At 46.3% G+C, this 17,007-nt stretch overlaps 1 protein-coding gene across 2 annotated transcripts in view; it reads right to left on the reverse strand.

Moving 5' to 3' along the window:
* ENG (endoglin) overlaps window positions 1-17,007 on the reverse strand; it is a 53,550-nt gene that overhangs the window by 22,486 nt on the left and 14,057 nt on the right. For both annotated transcript variants that reach the window (XM_081896434.1, XM_081896433.1), the window contains exons 2-4: window positions 13,742-13,905; window positions 7,142-7,273; window positions 288-453 (exon numbers count right to left, since the gene is read on the reverse strand). In XM_081896434.1, the coding sequence (XP_081752560.1) occupies window positions 288-453; window positions 7,142-7,273; window positions 13,742-13,905 (462 nt within the window). The remainder of the gene's footprint in view (window positions 1-287; window positions 454-7,141; window positions 7,274-13,741; window positions 13,906-17,007) is intronic.

Genomic DNA, 17,007 nt, shown 5'->3' on the forward strand with positions numbered 1-17,007 from the left:
CGGTTTAACCTACAGTGCCACCTATGTCATTAGTAACTGCATGCAAATGATTTGGATCAGGTGGGGTAAGGTCCCTTTAGCAAGTCATTGGGGCTCTATAGCATTCCTCACCAACCTGGTGTCTTCCAGATGTTTTGAATTATTATAACTCTCATCAGCCTCAGCCAGCAATTGATGGGAGTTGTAGTCCAACAACATGCAGAGGACCACAGGTTGGGGAAGGGTGCTCTATAGGGAGGACTCCTGCTACACTTTGACTTTAAAAACACCATCTTAACAGAACTGACCTCTGTTGACTTGAAAGTTAATCTTCCGAGGCTCTTCCAATTCCACAAAGGTGCTGACACCCCCATAAGAAGTTTTGGCCCACTCTAGGATCTCCACATTGGAGGAAGGCAAATCGGTTTTGTTGATTTCTTTGTTGAACCCCATGACCGTGAGTTTATGCACATCCTGGAAAAGAAATGTACAGCAGAATAAAATCAGGCAGAGTGTTCCCTGTGCTATTTTTATAGAAAAGAGATGCTGGAGCTCATCATGAACACCTCCCTCATTTTCTTATAATAGCAATGGAGACCTGAGAAGTGCTACAACTGAGTTCCACTGAGTTCTGGCTGAAAAAGGGGCACTAGTGTTTCCTCTTGGCAATGAGAGTTGCACTCTATAAATCATGTATTTCATGTCTGGATTCAAGCACAACATTGAGAGATAGTCCTTTGACAGCATTGGGTCTTGCAACTTTGACCTCACTTTTCTATTATTAAAAGGGGAGTTCCAGGCGGCCAGGAGACAGGGAGCTGGATCAAGTGATATATTGTCCAGTTGCTCAGAGCAGTGGACAAATCAGTCATTTCCGGTTTCTTCTCAGTTTCTCATTTTTTCCAGTCTTCATTTTTGCAAGCTATACCCCCCCTAATATAATGCATTTTAAATGTTATTTTCATGATTAAATGTATTTTTGTGCACACTTCCCATTAATAAATTCATGTTTGTACTCATTTTTTTGGTTGGAAAGTTGCATCACAAAATTTGCAAAGGGTGAGTTTTGACGGGTAGGTACACGTTGGTTTGCACACTGTTTTGTGAACTATCAATTTGTTAGTTTGCATTAAAATGCAAACCAAACAAAATTTCTCCCCCATCCCTAACTGCTCCACTTACACAGGGAGGAACAGGAGTGACAACCTAAGGGTGCCTTCCTCCCAACCTCACCTGCAGCACCTACTTCGACATCATTGGATCTCCACGTGAGGACATCATGCTCAAATAAGGGTAGCAAATTAATACTTTAACCACACACATTTTGCAAGTGATTGTGCACCTCTGAACCCACGTGCATTGCACATGAGCCCTGTTTAAATATTCTTCACTTCCAGAAACACCAATTGTCTCTGTGTGGAAGTGTAATATTTAAATACAGCAGGGTTGGGCAACCTTTTTCAGCCTGAGTGCTACATTCCCTTCTGGACAACCTCCTTGGACATGGGAGTGGTGGGGGGCATGTAAGAGCATGAGAAGAGCCTGCTGGATCGGGCCAGTAGCCCATGTAGTCCAGCACTCTGTTCTTACTGTGGTCAACCAAATGCCTGTGGGCATAGGCGCCGACTCCATGGGGACTGAGGGGGCCTGAGCCCCCTCAAAAATTCGTTTGGGGGGGCTCTGCCCCCCCAATAATTTAAGAAAATTATTAGTTATATTATGCTTTGTAAAATCACAAAATTATGTTGGTATTTTTTATTTTCCTTGTTTGACGATAGTTACCTTTTAAAATACATTCAGTAATGAGTTAAAACAAAGCCACTCCCGATCTAGAGAGGGGGTGGGGTTGCGGGCTCTCGACCCATCAACAATCTCGCGGGGCTGGCGTCAGCCCCGCGAGAAGCGGGGATTCCCCCTAGCTCATTAATATTCACCGCCCATGGCGGCAGCCAATTGGCTGCCGCAAAGGGCGGGCCCTCACAGGTTCACTTAAGGTCGGGGCAGCCCGGGGCTCGCCCCTTTCGTTCCCCCAGCAGCAGCGGTTTGGAGGTCTTGGGCCCCCCCAATATTTTTTATAAGTCGGTATGGGCCCCCCCAATATTTTTTATAAGTCGGCGCCCCTGCCTGTGGGAAACCCAAAAGCAGGCTCTAAACACAAGGGCACTGTGGTTTGCAGCAACTGGGATACAGAAGCATTGCTACCACCAACTGTGGAGGCAGAGGATAGCCATTGTGGCTAGTAGCCACTGATAGCCTTTACGTGCATGAACTTGACTAATCCTCTTTTGAAGTCATCTGGTTTGGTGTTCATCAATGCTTCTGGTGGGAGGGAGTTCCATAGTCCTTTCTCTTATCTGTCCTGAATCTTCCAACATGCCTTCCTAGCTCAGGGACATCCCTGCTTTTTTATCGGTGGAAGACTGGAGGCTGTAATGTCATTACAGTGGGTGTTTGGTCACTGCTCCATGATGATGCCTGTAACATTTATTTTATTTATCTTTATTTATTAAATTTCTATACAGCCCTTCATCTGGGGATCACAGGGCAGTTTAAAATATGAAAACACAAAAATACATAAAATAATAACCCCAAAGTCCCACAGGCCTGTGAGAAGAGGAAATATTTTGCCTAGCACCTAAATATATGCAATGGATGCACCAGGCGAAGCTCCCTGGGAAGAGCATCCCGCAATGGGGGGCCACCACAGAAAAGGCCTGTTCTCGTATTGCCAGCCTCTGCATGCCTTGTGAGGAAGGCACACAAAGAAAGGCTTCAGATGATATTCACTGGGTCTGGGTTGGCTCAAATTGGGAGAGGTGGTCTATGAGGTACTGCAGTTCTAAGCTGTTTATGAGATGGCACTTACACTTTTGGGCATCCAAAAAGGAAACAGGAAATGATTTTTGGCACACCAATAACTGTGCAGTTACTTCTGTCAGCTACAATTTTCAGAATTTATTTTTACACTTTCTATCCCCATGTAGGTTACGGAAAAGGAATGACACAAAGGCTCTCTGTGACCCCCCAGTCACCTTCTCAGCACAGAGAGGAAAGAACAAGTCAGAGAGGTCAGGCAGAAGCTGACAGCTAATCTCCCCCCACGATCAAAGGAATTTTATAACCTATTGTTGTCTGCCTTGAAAGCTGAAAAGAGTCAGGCGTCAAACAATCAATCCTGTGAGGTTGGCCAGGCTCAAAAGGAATTCTTTGAAGGGATAGCTGCACAACCAACATTAGAAAGAGCAACATATTTGGGAGTTTCCATTTTATTTTACTTTTAGATCCCATTTGTTAAGAATGATGAAAACATGGGATGGGGTTTGCATGTCTGACTTTGCCCTCCCTTGGCTGATATTAGTACAAATCAAACTCAGAGGTGTAGCACGGGGGGGTGGGGAGGCTGGGGGGCTGTCACCCTGAGCCGAGTTTTTTGTGGGGTGCATTCCTCACAATGCCCAGCCAGCCCCCAGGTCTGCCAGGGTGTCGGCAGCTGTTGTGTCCTTCTCACACCAGGGCGCACTAAAACGCTGGTGCATTTTCACAGGGTCCCCCCCCCCCCCGTTGCCAATTACTGCCAATTACTGCAGAATGTGGGATGGGGATTACTGGATTTAAGATAGGAAAACTGAGAAACTGATCGAAACAATATAAAAAAATTCCTTCCAGTCGCACCTTAGAGACCAACTAAGTTTGTCATTGGTATCTGAAGAAGTGTGCATGCACACAAAAGCTCATACCAATAACAAACTTAGTTGGTCTCTAAGGTGCGACTGGAAGGAATTTTTTTATTTTGTTTCTACTATGGTGGACCAACACGGCTACCCACCTGTAATGAGAAACTGATATGAACCAGATTGCGAGGATTTGTCTACCCTTACTTACTAAGACTCCAAAAAGTGTGTTTTCTTTCTTTTCTTAAAAAGAAAAACCAACGCAACTCTTCTCAATCTTTCAGGCTTTTCAAAAACCAGTATTTTGGAAGGGGTGGCTCAACAGGAAGCTAGTTTGGCATGGATTTGGGATTTTCCAGGGGATGGTGGCTCATCCCCCCCACCCAATTTGTCACAGACTAAAGGTTCCCTTTTGCCAGCCAACAATGCAGGGACTAGAGAGAGAAAAGGTGACTAAGAGCTGCCTTGCACACCTCCATTTCCCTCCTGACCCCATACAGGGCACGGAATGGAACGTCCAAGAAGGCAGTACAGTGGTGGCGGGGGTGATGGTGGGCGGCCTGCCCTCCAGCTTGAACTAATGGAGCCACACTGCATCTGATTGTGCCTCTCGCGCCACTGCCCTCCCCCATCCCGCCTCCATTGTCAGCCCTTTTTTATTATTAGACACAAATAGGAAAAGGGTTTTATTTTGCTAACAAAGCTCACAGGCTCGGCTGAGCTGGCTGGAGCCAAGCACCATCCCTGACCCTATGCCAAACAGCCAGAGGAAATGGGAGATTTTCCCCAGGTTATCTGCGTCACAGAGCCTCCCGGCAGAGAGTCCATGGGCAGAGGAAGCGGACCTGCGGGGGCCTTGCAAAGTCATGGGTTGCGACATGACAAAGGGGAACAAAATTTGGCATGGAGTGGAGAGGGAAAGGGAGAGGTTTCCCTCCCTCTCTCCTAAATACAGTTCTGGAATCCTTCAAGGTCTTCCAATAATGCGAAAGTGTAGGATATGCAGGACATGTGCAAGGTAGTCCTTTTTCACACAGTGGCGGCAGACAGATAAGCTCTTGACATTTATTCGCTCCCCCAAGGTGTCTTTATGGCCACCAACTTGGACGGCTCTAAAAATAGGATTAGACAAATCCATGGAGGAAAAGGTAATCAAGGGTAACATTCACTCAGCCATGCCAGCATCTGGTACACAGTGTCTGATGCAGGAGCTAAGATGTAGCTGTTGTGCTTATGTCCTCCTTGGGACTTCCCACAGGGACCTGGCTGGCCACTATAGGAACCGAATACTCCAGTAGATGGGCCTCTGGTCTGATCCAGCAGGGCTCTTCTTATGCTTCTGCGTGCTGAGACTGATCCTTGGTCTATTCCAGTAATCTAACTCCCTGGTACCAGCATGAAGCCCATGCTCTAGTCAACCTGCATCTAGCTGTTTGGTAACTAAGTCACTAAAAAGGTGCCTGTGGTAATGGGGTTAATGGCACATACAGGGTAGCTCTATGTGAGCCTGCATGGGCTTGTTGAGATGCCTGCATGCACTACTCTGCACCCCAATGGGAGAAGCTGGCTGCCGCATGCTGTGCAATGGTGGACACTTTGAGCAGCCAGTGTTGAGCAGCCATCTTGATTCAGTGCCACTGACATTGCAGTCCCTTCCTGCTTGTATGCTTCTTCCACACCCCTCTCCCAGAATACCTGAGCAGCCTGTGCAATTGTAAACCAATAATGACTCTTGCTTGCCTGGTATATGAGTGCGTATGTGTTTATATTTTATGGTACCTTGATATGAGGTTTCTTCACCCTGTCCTTTGGGTGAGCTAGTTGAGGCTGTTGTGAGGGGTGGGGTATAAATATAATCAAGCAATCTGTCAGTCAATAGTCCTGTGACCCTATGGACTGATATACCCAGGAGCAAGCATCGTGCTCTAGCTCAACAATGGGGAACCAGTGGTCCGACAGATATTCTTGGATTCCCAACTCCCATCATCCCCGGCCAGCATAGCCAATAAGCAGGGATAGTGGGAGTTGTGGTCAAAGTGCTTTCCTTTATTGCTCCTCTGGTTAAGAACAAATGGAGAGCCCTGCTGGATCAGAACAAAAGCCTGTCTGGTTCAGCATCTTCTCCTCTCAATTGGCTAACCTGATGCCACAGTGAGAATCCCACAAGCAAGACATGAGCCATGATGACTATGCTTCCAGTTGCAGGCAGAAATGCTTTTGAATATCATTTGTTGGAGACCACAGGCTGGTTGCTGTGAGAACAGGAAGCTGGACTAGATCGGGCATTGACCTGATCCTGTAGGTTAGCCTTACGTTCTTATGCTCATCATGACTAGTAGCCATTGGTGGCTTTACCCTCAGTGGAGTCTTCTCACCAAGTTGGTGGCACAAATTCCACAGCTTGACTACATGCCCCATGAAGACATGCCTCCTTTCATATGTCTCAAATTTCCTGATATCCAGCTTCTTTGGAAGACACCATTCAGTTTCCATGTTATGAGTTCCCCCAGTCCTGCTTCCCATTCCCCTTGAACTCCACTTTTGACAAGGATAATTTCTAAACTTGGAACTGGAATATGAAGTTTGCCACAGCTTTTGACTCCCCCAGTCCATTTGCTTCTCCTTCCTACTCCAGACTTTTCCAACCTGGTAGCCTCCAGATATTTTGGACTACAACCAATGGGAATGTAGTCTAAAACATCTGGAGGTCACTGAGTTGGAAAGGGCTGCCCTGGATGCTCATGTGTGCTCCTGCTCTTTGGCAAAGCTTCACGTGACAGAACCATGTGCACAATCCCATTAATTTTGCTTTTTTTCAGCAGCCTTTGCCAGCCTGGTGACCTTGAGATGGCTCCCACCACTCCCAGCCAACTGGAGAGTGAAGCAGGGCCAGAAGCACCTATGTCTCCCTGATAAGAGCGAAACTTGTGTAATATGCATTTTTTTAAAAAGTACTTGCTACACCCACACTTAAAGGTTTCTGATGTACACTTAAAGCGCCTGAAATTTAACTGCCCCCCTGCAAAATGCAGACACCACCCCAGGATTAATACCCTCCCTCCATCTTCTGTAGCTTATCACTATCCTTAAAGATCTGGAATTTGGGAGATTTCTTCCAGCTGTGGAGAAGAAGACAGAAGGTCACCGACTCCTCTGGAGCCTATTACAGCGCATGAAGCCATGTACCCAGTTATACCAGGTGGGTCAAGCTACTAGATGCCAAGTCCCATTCGAGAAGGAGGGAAAGTGTGAAAGGACAAAGCAATGGAAGAGCATCACCTCTCACTCTTTCCCTTCCAGCCTATCACCACACTTCTTGTACATTAGGCCCCAAAACCCTTCAGGTCTCTCTGCCTGACCTCCAGGTCTCTCCCCAGGCCACCCCACTCACAGGCCTTGCTTCACCCCCTCCTTTCATGCTTGAAAATGGCTCCCCACCCTGATGTACATTATACAAGGTCTGCAGGATGTGGCTCAGCCCAGGTACTCACCGTGACGAAGGCAAGGCGGTGATCCCCTGTATTTACATCCAGAGCAGTGTGCTTGTTGGAGTTCACCACAAAAACCACCTTCCGGCCTCCTTTTGCTGCTGACACATTGACACTGAACTGGGTCAAGGGCATCTGGCAGAGAAATGGAAAAGGGGATCATCAGTCAAGTGTTTCAGGACAGGTGAAGAGATTCCTGCCCAAGCGGTAGTCTTTAGCCTTGCAGGCCCTGCCCTGTGGAACCAGCAAAGGCTCGGCAGGATCCCTCCCTTCTGCCAGACGTTTCTTGAAAACTTCTTTTATTAGACAAGCTTGTACAACATGATTTTCTTCTTCTTTTTATACATCAATATTTTCTGATGTTTCAATGATGTTTTCAAGGATCATTGATTGATTTTATCCTTTTATATGTTGTGCTCTGCCTCCCTGTATAGTTATGAAAGTGTGGGGTATAAATTTGTAAAATAAAATGTTAAGATGTAGGGTAGGTTTGGAATGGTGAGAACCTCCAAGAGATATTGGAGTGGGAGAAAGAGGCAGAGTGTGATGGCAGGGAGAGCCAATGTGGTGTAATGGCTAGAATGTTGGACTAGGACCTTTGGGAGACCAGGATTCAACTCCTCACTTGGCTAGGAAGCTCACTGGGTAACTGTGGGCCACTTAGTTTCTCACCTTAGCCTATCTCACAGTAAGGATGAACATACAAAAGGAGGAATGCAAATGAAATCAATAAATAGATTTGAGAGTCATTGCTTCTTTATTTCTGGTCATTACTGTCCTAACTCCAGAAGAGACCCCCTCTCTCTCCCAGCACATAGGGGTTGCCAGGTCAGGAGCATCCTAGACTCTGCAATTTCAGGGCCCAGACCTGAGACATGGGGGCAGCCCCAGTTGATATGGTGGGGTGGGGCCCTAGAGGTGGAGGTTAATTGGGAAAGGGGAGTGAAGGAAGGGAGACACTCCAACCCTACAAGATTGCCTATGCTATAACTTGTAGCCAGATCCTGCCAGTTGTCTTCATCTTCATCTCCTTCTCCTCAACATCATTCTTACACACCTGGAAATTCAGCCTTCCCCAAACCTGGACAGGTCCAGGCAAACCTGGAGACTTCAGGTCAGACCTGGAGGCCAGTGACCTCAGTGGCACATGTAGCCTTGGACTGATCTGCCCGGCCCACCACTACCAAAGCAGTTCTCTCCGAAATTTGTAGGAGGCTTGCGGTTGGCAGGAGCACAGCAGAAATCAAAACAAAAAACACGACCAGAGAGAGACCCAAGTGCTCTCTCTCTCTCTCAACACATTCAGCTCCATAGCAGTGGCATGAGCTAATGAATAAACACGGCTCTGTGGGGGCGGCCACAGGACCCCTCGAGTCTCCGCCGTCCTGCCTTGGCAGAGGCCCGCATCTATTTTTAGCCCCCTGCCCTTTTTCAGAAGCCATTGTTTTCTCTCCCCCCCAGAATGGCGGCAGGCTTTCTCCTGCCTGCTCGAGCACTGGGATCTGCTTATAGAAACCGGCTTCCAGTAATTCTTTTCGGGCTGGAGCCTGACCGCCCGCCCCGGCCTACCCTCCCCTGACGCTCGGTCGGGGCTGGGAGCCAGTTGTCTGGATGCCACAGTTGTGACATCAGGGGCCGGCTGCTATGCAACCACCCTCCCACCAACCCCTTTGTAAACACAGGAGGGGGATTTTTGCTCCCATCCTATTTACTGGCAGGATAGGGTGAATATCATTTCCTCCGCATCTAGGCCTCAGCCACTTCCGGGCCTGTCCGTTCACGTCGCCAGAGGCCGGTGGCCTGTTTAGTTGCTGAGGGAAGAGAATGCGGGGAAATATGATATTGTGTTTATTTATTGTTGCATTTATGTCCTACATTTTTCTCTTAGGAGCGCAAAATGAGCGGCACATGTGGTTCTTCTCCCCCTCCTCATTTAATGCCCACAACCAACCCTGTAGGGCTGGTTTAGACTGAGAAAGATGAACTTTGTGACTTAGTGGGGGATTTGAACCTTGGTCTCTAGTCTGACACTCTTAACCACTATGCCACACCGGATGAAAATGGGTGCATATGGTTTGCCTCAAGCCCCCTTCAGAAGTGACCTTCCATGCCTTCCTCCAGAATAGTAACACAAGCGGGGCCAGACACACCTCATGAGGAAAGGGTTCCACAAACAGGGAGCAGCCACCAAGAAGGCCCTGTCACAGGTCAGTGCCAACATGGGTGCTGCCTCTTCAGCACTGTAAATGAAAGCAGTGGAATTTTCCAGGAAATCCAAAGCAGCCCATGCAGTTCTCCCTCGTGCATGGGCAGCAGTCACAGAGAAATTTTAACATGGGAGACTTTTCTGCCTCTTAAATGGCTGCAATCCATTCATGAAACAGCAAGCAAACCAGCACATGTGATGCTGCTGAACTTGATATGCACCTCATGCAACCTAGAGAAAGCATTTGCAGGAAAAGCACAGAGGACCTCAGGTTCTCACCAACCTGTTTCACTGCAGTTAATATAGGGGGTAAGTATCACACCCAGTTTTAAATTATGGTGCTGGAGGAGACTCTTGAGAGTCCCATGGACTGCAAGAAGATCAAACCTCTCCATTCTGAAGGAAATCAGCCCTGAGTGCTCCCTGGAAGGACAGATCCTGAAGCTGAGGCTCCAGTACTTTGGCCACCTCATGAGAAGAGAAGACTCCCTGGAAAAGACCCTGATGTTGGGAAAGATGGAGGGCACAAGGAGAAGGGGGCGACAGAGGACGAGATGGTTGGATAGTGTTTTCGAGATTACCAGCATGAGTTTGACCAAACTGCGGGAGGTAGTGGAGGACAGAGGTGCCTGGCGTTCTCTGGTCCATGGGGTCACGGAGAGTGGGACACGACTAAACGACTAAACAACAACATCACACCCAGGCTTAAAACACAAAGCTTGAAGAGGAAACCAACAATCCTGTGTGCCCTTGCCTGTATCGAAGCAGATTTGTGTTTGTTTCTGTGTGATATGCAGTGAGGGAGCTCAGAGGCCCAGCTCTTCACTTTCCACAAGTGGTACTGAAATCTCTGATGCCAACTACAAATATTGAGGCCGTCTTGTACAAAGTTTAGTTGCCACCCTAGCACTATAATAGCCCCTCAACCTCTTGTTTAGAGGCTTGGGGGTGTTAATGAATCACACTTGGCATCCCACAAGAGAGACGGTGTGCTGTAGTGGTTAGGGTGCTCGACTAAGATCCAGGAGACCAGGATTCAAATCCTCTCTTGATCACAAAGCTCGCTGAGTGTCCTTCGGTCGGTCACTCATGTTCAGGCTATCCTACCTCACAAAGTTGTTGTGAGGATAAAATGGGGGGGGGGCAGAATTATGTGTGCCACCTTGTGCTCCTTAGAGGAAAGGTAGAATATAAATGAATGAATGAATGAATGAATATTAAACTGAAACAAAAAGTCCTCATAAAAATGTGAGCACTTTAGTGTGCCTTTCTCCGGATATGCATGTTCTTATATATAACTCTTCCTGACATACCATTTTTGCAAGCAATTTCCTCTATTAACATCTATTTCCCTAGCAGTAATTGATGTCCAACCATCTTTTAAAGTCATCCAAATTGGAGGCCACCTCTATTTCTTGTGGGAGTGAATCCCCAAATTTCACTATGCACAGTGAGAATTTTTCTTGTTTTCTGTGCTGAATCTTTCCAACATTTAGCTTCATTCAAATTCTAGTATTCTGAGCGGGGGGGGGGGGATGTTTCTCTATTAACTTTCTCCACATCATGCACAATATTTTGAGGGAGGAGGGAAAGCCCCCTCCTGAGAGGATTTTAACTACCATCAGGACTCAAGACTCATTCACACCATGCATTTAAGGTGCTATGACAACACTTTAAACAGCCGTGGTTCCCACCTCCCAAGAATTCTGAGAGCTGTAATTTACCGTAAGGGATTTGAGCTGTTTTTGGAGGACACCCCCCCCCATCCTATAACACACGGTGACAATTTCCAGAGTAAATTAACAACCGAAGCCTCTTCACAAGGAGCTTTGGGAACTGCAGTCACTAACAACTCTCAGCACCTTAATGAACTACAGCTCCCAGAGTTCTTTGGGGGAAGCTAGCATAGTTTAAAGCAGGGGTCAGCAAAGTTTTTGGGACTTGGGCCAGTTCACGGTCCCGTGGTGGGCTGGAGTACACGCGTGCACGCACGCATGCACAAACGCTATTTCCGGCGCGGAGGATGCGTGCGCTGCTTACCATTGGCTGCAGGAGAGCTGACTGAGTGGGCAGCGGGGGGTCCCTGAGCGGGCGGCGGGGATCCATACGCCAATTAAACAACCCGCATGGGCCTCTTGTCGTTCCCGCCCCCTGGTTTAAAGTGGCATCCCAGTGCTTTAAATGTATAGTGTGAGGCAGGAGCTGATCTCTCCTCCTGGCCTGAGCAATTGTCACCAGCTCTGCTCCTAAATTTGTTGTGGTTTTATTTTTTTGGGGGGGGGGGTAAGAGAGCTGCTATTTATCAAGGGCAAGATAGGCAGCACCACCACTGACATAGGCTGCAACTCTAAGAACTGTAACCTAAATAACTTGTGCTCAAGCTTGCATTTCACTCTCTTTTTCCTTATTTGCCATGCTTTTTTTTTGCAGTTTCATTAGAACCAGATTTTTTGTCAGCTGCTGCAGGATGGGTTATAAATACTGTAAACAAGTAAGTCAGTAAATGTTCAGGGAGGCACTTGTCCATCCCTGCGCCTCTCCATGCCCAGTGTGTTCTGGCACCACACAGTTTGCTTTTCAGTTGAAGGTTTTGAAGTCAAAGGGAATCCTGCCTGTTTCTGGATCTGTTCATTCCAGATTTAAAAGGAGAACTGCCAGGGTTGGCCTGGGAAATCCGTGACTGCATCTGTTGTGTTTTCCGAAGCAGCTGTGGCCTGTTGGTGTGAAGGGCTCACACACACTCGCAATACTTCCCTTTCCTCCTCAGAAGCTGCCTGTCTGGCAATTGCTAAAGGCCTGAGCAGCTGCAAAGAGAAATTTACAAGATTCCGGCTCTCTGAAAAATCTGTAAATTTCATTTTAACCGCCAGCGCAGGCCATTAACTGGAGATGGAGTAGGAGATCAGAAGGAAACCAGGAGGCAGAGGGTGATCTTGGGCAAGTCACTTTTTTCAACCTAACCTACCTAAACCCGGTCATTGTGAGGATCAACGGGCAAGTGGAATAACCACACATGCCACCTTGGAAGTAGGCGCGATATATATGTAAACAGCGAATAAATATATCCAGTGTAAAGTTTAAGAACCTTGAAATTGCCCATCCAAAATGAGCTCTCTTTTTTTTTAGCAAACAGAGCAGGTCAACCCAGACTTCACCTACCAGAGTGAGATGCATTTATTTCTATAAATGATATAAATGCTTTCTAAATGTGCATCTATGCATATATACAACATAGGCACATTTTATGTAAAACCACATACTCTTTTGTCCTCTTTTTGTTTTTGGAAGGGACTGGTGCTTAAGTGGCTGTTCTGGGGGAGCCTGTATATAATGGTGATTAATTAGAGCTGTAGTTTGATTCCAGAAAACAGTGCAACCCTATACATGTCTACATGAAGTAAATCCCACTGAGCGTATTCCCAAATAAACTGGGATAGCGTTTCAGCCAAGTTGTATGAATTTTTAGTCAATTAATTACACCAGCAATAAATCTGGAGGTTGGATGGACAAACAAACAGACAGAATACAATTGCTTTTATACATTAAAATGTTTTGTATACAAAATTGTTGTTAATTGTTTTTAACATTTATGCTTTTGTTCTTAAATTGCTTCGAGATATTTTATAGGAAGAATGTAAATAGGATGAAACAAAGAAAAATAAATAATTCTGATGCTGTGACTGGTTCCAAGCATGGCTTGCCATAGAAAAGTAGCATGCAAACAAACAATTTTGATTGTGGTAATCCGTAACTCACAGGGTTGTTGTGACAGTGACACTGAAGATGGGAAAGAGGACACCTCCCTCACCTGACTTCACTGCTATTATCAGTTTTCAAGAGGTTGAGAGATCTGGATGCAGATTACCGTAATGTAACAAACAGTGGTTGGGGAAACCCAGCCAGAGGGACAGAGTATAAATAAAATTATAATTATAATTATAATTCATTCATTTGAAGCTTACTGAGGCAGCTTACATAAAAATTGCCTCTACCGTAGTTCATGCACCAGTTACTTCAAGACTGGATTTCTGCACTGTGCTCTATGTGGGGCTTCCCTCACACTCGATCTGGAAGCTGCAGTCAGTGCAGAATGTTGCAGCACAGTTGCTGACGGGAATGAGGCCTTGTCAGCATATAACAGCTGTGCTCAAAGGTCTGCACTGATAGCCAATTTGCTACCAGGTCAAGTTCAAAGTGCTACTAATAGTACATAAAGCCCTTAACAACTTGGAACCAGCTTATCTGAGAGATCGATCACCTTACCCCACATGTGCCCACTTGACCACTTTAATAAGCAGAATTGGCACTACTACAGGTGCCACATAATCCCACATCTCTAGAAGCAGGAACTCTCCCAAGAAAGAAGGGGGCATTTGTCTGCTGTATGAGCTGCTCACCTTTGAGATGCTGTACTTCAGGTTAAGAATATGGACTTCCATGTTGGTGTCTCTGGGCCCACGGCCCACACAACCACTCGTAACCCTGCTAGTTGTGTAGAGCATTTTGACCCGTTGGTCATTCTTGACTGATTGAAGGGTGCAGCCTGGGTCATCCACTGGGCCTAGGAAGGGAAGAAAAAAGAACCAGGGTCAATGTAATAAAGGGATCAGAAAGAAAACTGATACAGCTAGCATTTTAATGAGAAATCACCTATTTCACTTTACAGTGGCACCTTGGGTTACATATGCTTCAGGTTACACAATCAGCTAACCCAGAAATAGTGCTGCAGGTTAAGAACTTTGCTTCAAGATAAGAACAGAAATCGGGCTCCGGTGGTGCAGCGGCAGCAGGAGGCCCCGTTAGCTAAAGTGGTGCTTCAGGTTAAGAACAGTTTCGGGTTAAGAACAGACCTCCGGAATGAATTAAGTACTTAACCCGAGGTACCACTGTACTTGAACCATTATATGAATGTAAACTGCTCCCTCTCAAAATTCACTTCTGCAAATTTTGCAGTTCTCCAACACTATACAACATATGTCTATTAGGGGAAAGAGGATATAATGCATATATGTGTGAAGATTACATAAAGAAATTGGCTTATATAAAGGGAAACAGCTTGCTAAAATGTGTTTATCAAGAGAAATTAACACAAGAATGCTGACATATTTGTGAGGATTTATTTTATTGGTGTAGAAATGCAGAGACCTGAATCTAAACCAGAGAAAATAAGAAACTGAAACCTCATTAGTGTAATCTCAGGATAATCCAGTCCATGCTCATTGTGTTCCAGTTTGCCATGGTCTAGAGCAATTCCAGTCCATGTTTTACAGACAGCTGGGGAACACAATAGACTAGACCTGGGGGAAGTTTGAAGAATTTCTAATGGGCTTCCTATGTGTGTTACACTTTGCTCTCAATGAAGTGGTTTAGTCACCATCCTTCAAATGAAGACTACATCTTACAGTCAGTCGCTTGTATTTCCATCAGTGGAAGGAATGTTGATAATCATGCTCACCCTAGGCATTTAAGGTCCGAATATAGCACTGGAATAGCACAGGGAAGCAATAAATTGAACATTTCTGAGCATGTGCAAAGTAAGGAGTTGTAACAACTAAGTGCATTTTCATCCATACAAAATGAGTTTGTCATGTGAATGTCAACAATTCCCCTTCCACCATAGCTGTCAACCTTCCTTTTCTTTCTTTTGGAGGAAATTCCCTTAATCCAGCGCCATTTCTCGCTGCTTCCCGCTGCTATCCCTGATTGTTAGATATCCCGTAGACCGTCCCCGGGACAGGTGAGGCTGCTGATCCCTTATTTTCGAGGCTGCTGATCCCTTATTTTCAAATCTGAAAGTTGACAGCTATGCCTTCCACAACCAGAATGCTATTCTGGGAGAAGGATTCTGTCCCAGTGGTAGTGCATCTACCTTGCTTGCAGAAAGCCCCAGGTTCAGCCCTAAGCATCTATCTCTAGGTAGGGTTGAGAGAGACCCCAGCCTGCTGCCAGTTAGTGTTCTCCAAATGGCCAGTAGTGAGTGCCAATGGGTGGTAGAGTCCGACAACATTTGCAGAGAAGCACATTAGCTACCCCTGTTGTAAATACTGAGCTCACCTGAAGACCAATGCTTTATAATGCTCTTAAACAATTGTTGGTGGATTTGCTGCTTGATGAAGAAGTATTCATTTCCCAAATGCTCTACTTATATATTGGGTAATAAAGTAAATATTACAAAGTCACCATAAGTTCATGCTGTTCTGTCAGCTAAACATTGCAGCATGCCCCTAGGACTTTTCATTCCTGCGGGAAGGAAGGAATGTGGGGAAATAGCAACATCTGCCTTTCTATCTGTTGCTGTTGTTGTTGTTTAGTCGTTTAGTCGTGTCCGACTCTTCGTGACCCCCTGGACCAGAGCACGCCAGGCACTCCTGTCTTCCACTGCCTCCTGCAGTTTGGTCAAACTCATGCTGGTATTCTATCTGTTATTTCTATCCAAACAATAGCAGAGAGAAATTCACCTCAGGATCTCTCTGCTTGTCTCATAGAACACTGATTTGTAGTGGGCTGTATCTTTCTGCTGAAGTTTCTTTTTTTAAAATAAAAAATAGAAACTTCCCCTCAATTGTCACATGAGCTGAATGAAACCTAGCATGGGAGACATCCTGTCCCAACTCACCCCTGCTTGAAATCACATGATGCCCCAGACAAACCATTGAAACAAGTGAGGAAGTTAACTTTCTCAAGGGAGGGCCCCATTCCACTAATTCTCAGACTGGGAAGGACTGGGGGAGGACTGTGGTGGGCTGAGAGGAGGAAACTGGAATGCTCCTATTTGAGTTAATTGAGCTATTCCTCAGAAAACAGTTCTCTGGGAGTTTATCAAGATAATGGCAACAGAAGGTCATGGCTTCTGTTCAGTAGCCAAATGTGCTGCTGGAAAAAGAACCTTTACATTTCAGTTCTTAACTAGCAACTTAAATAGCTGGATGACATAGCTCAGTCAGTAGAGCATCAGACTCTTAATCTCAGGCCCCTGGGTTCCAGTCTCACATTGGACAAAAGATTCCTGAATTGTAGGGGGTTGAACTAGATGACTCTTATGGCCCCTTCCATCTCTACCATTCTATGATTCTATGCAGGGTTGCCATATTTCAATTGACTTGGACAAAGCACCGCCTTTGAAAAAAATTCCCCAGATGTCAATTCCACTTTTGAAATCCTGGTTATGGCAACCCTAACATAAGGTAAAGGGACCCCTAACTATTAGGTCCAGTCGTGGACGACTCTGGGGTTGCGGCGCTCATCTCGCTTTATTGGCTGAGGGAGCCGGCGTACAGCTTCCGGGTCATGTGGCCAACATGACTAAGCTACTTCTGGCAAACCAGAGCAGCACAAAGAAACGCCATTTACCTTTCTGCCAGAGTGGTACCTATTGATCTACTTGCACTTTGACGTGCTTTCGACCTGCTGGGTTGGCAGGAGGAGGGACTGGGCAATGGGAAGTCATCCTGTCACGGGGATTCAAACCTCCAACCTTCTGATCAGCAAGTCCTAGGCTCTGTGGTTTAACCCACAGCACCACCCACGCCCCATGGCCTAGGACCCTCATACCTATGGGACCACCTCTCCCGGTATGCCCCACGGAGCGCCTCAAGGTCCATAAATAGCAACACCCTAGAAGTCCCGGGCCCTAAGGAAGTTAGATTAGCTTCAACTCTGGTTC

Source organism: Podarcis melisellensis (genome assembly GCF_964234715.1).
Source record: "Podarcis melisellensis genome assembly, chromosome: Z".
Lineage (NCBI taxonomy): Eukaryota > Metazoa > Chordata > Lepidosauria > Squamata > Lacertidae > Podarcis > Podarcis melisellensis.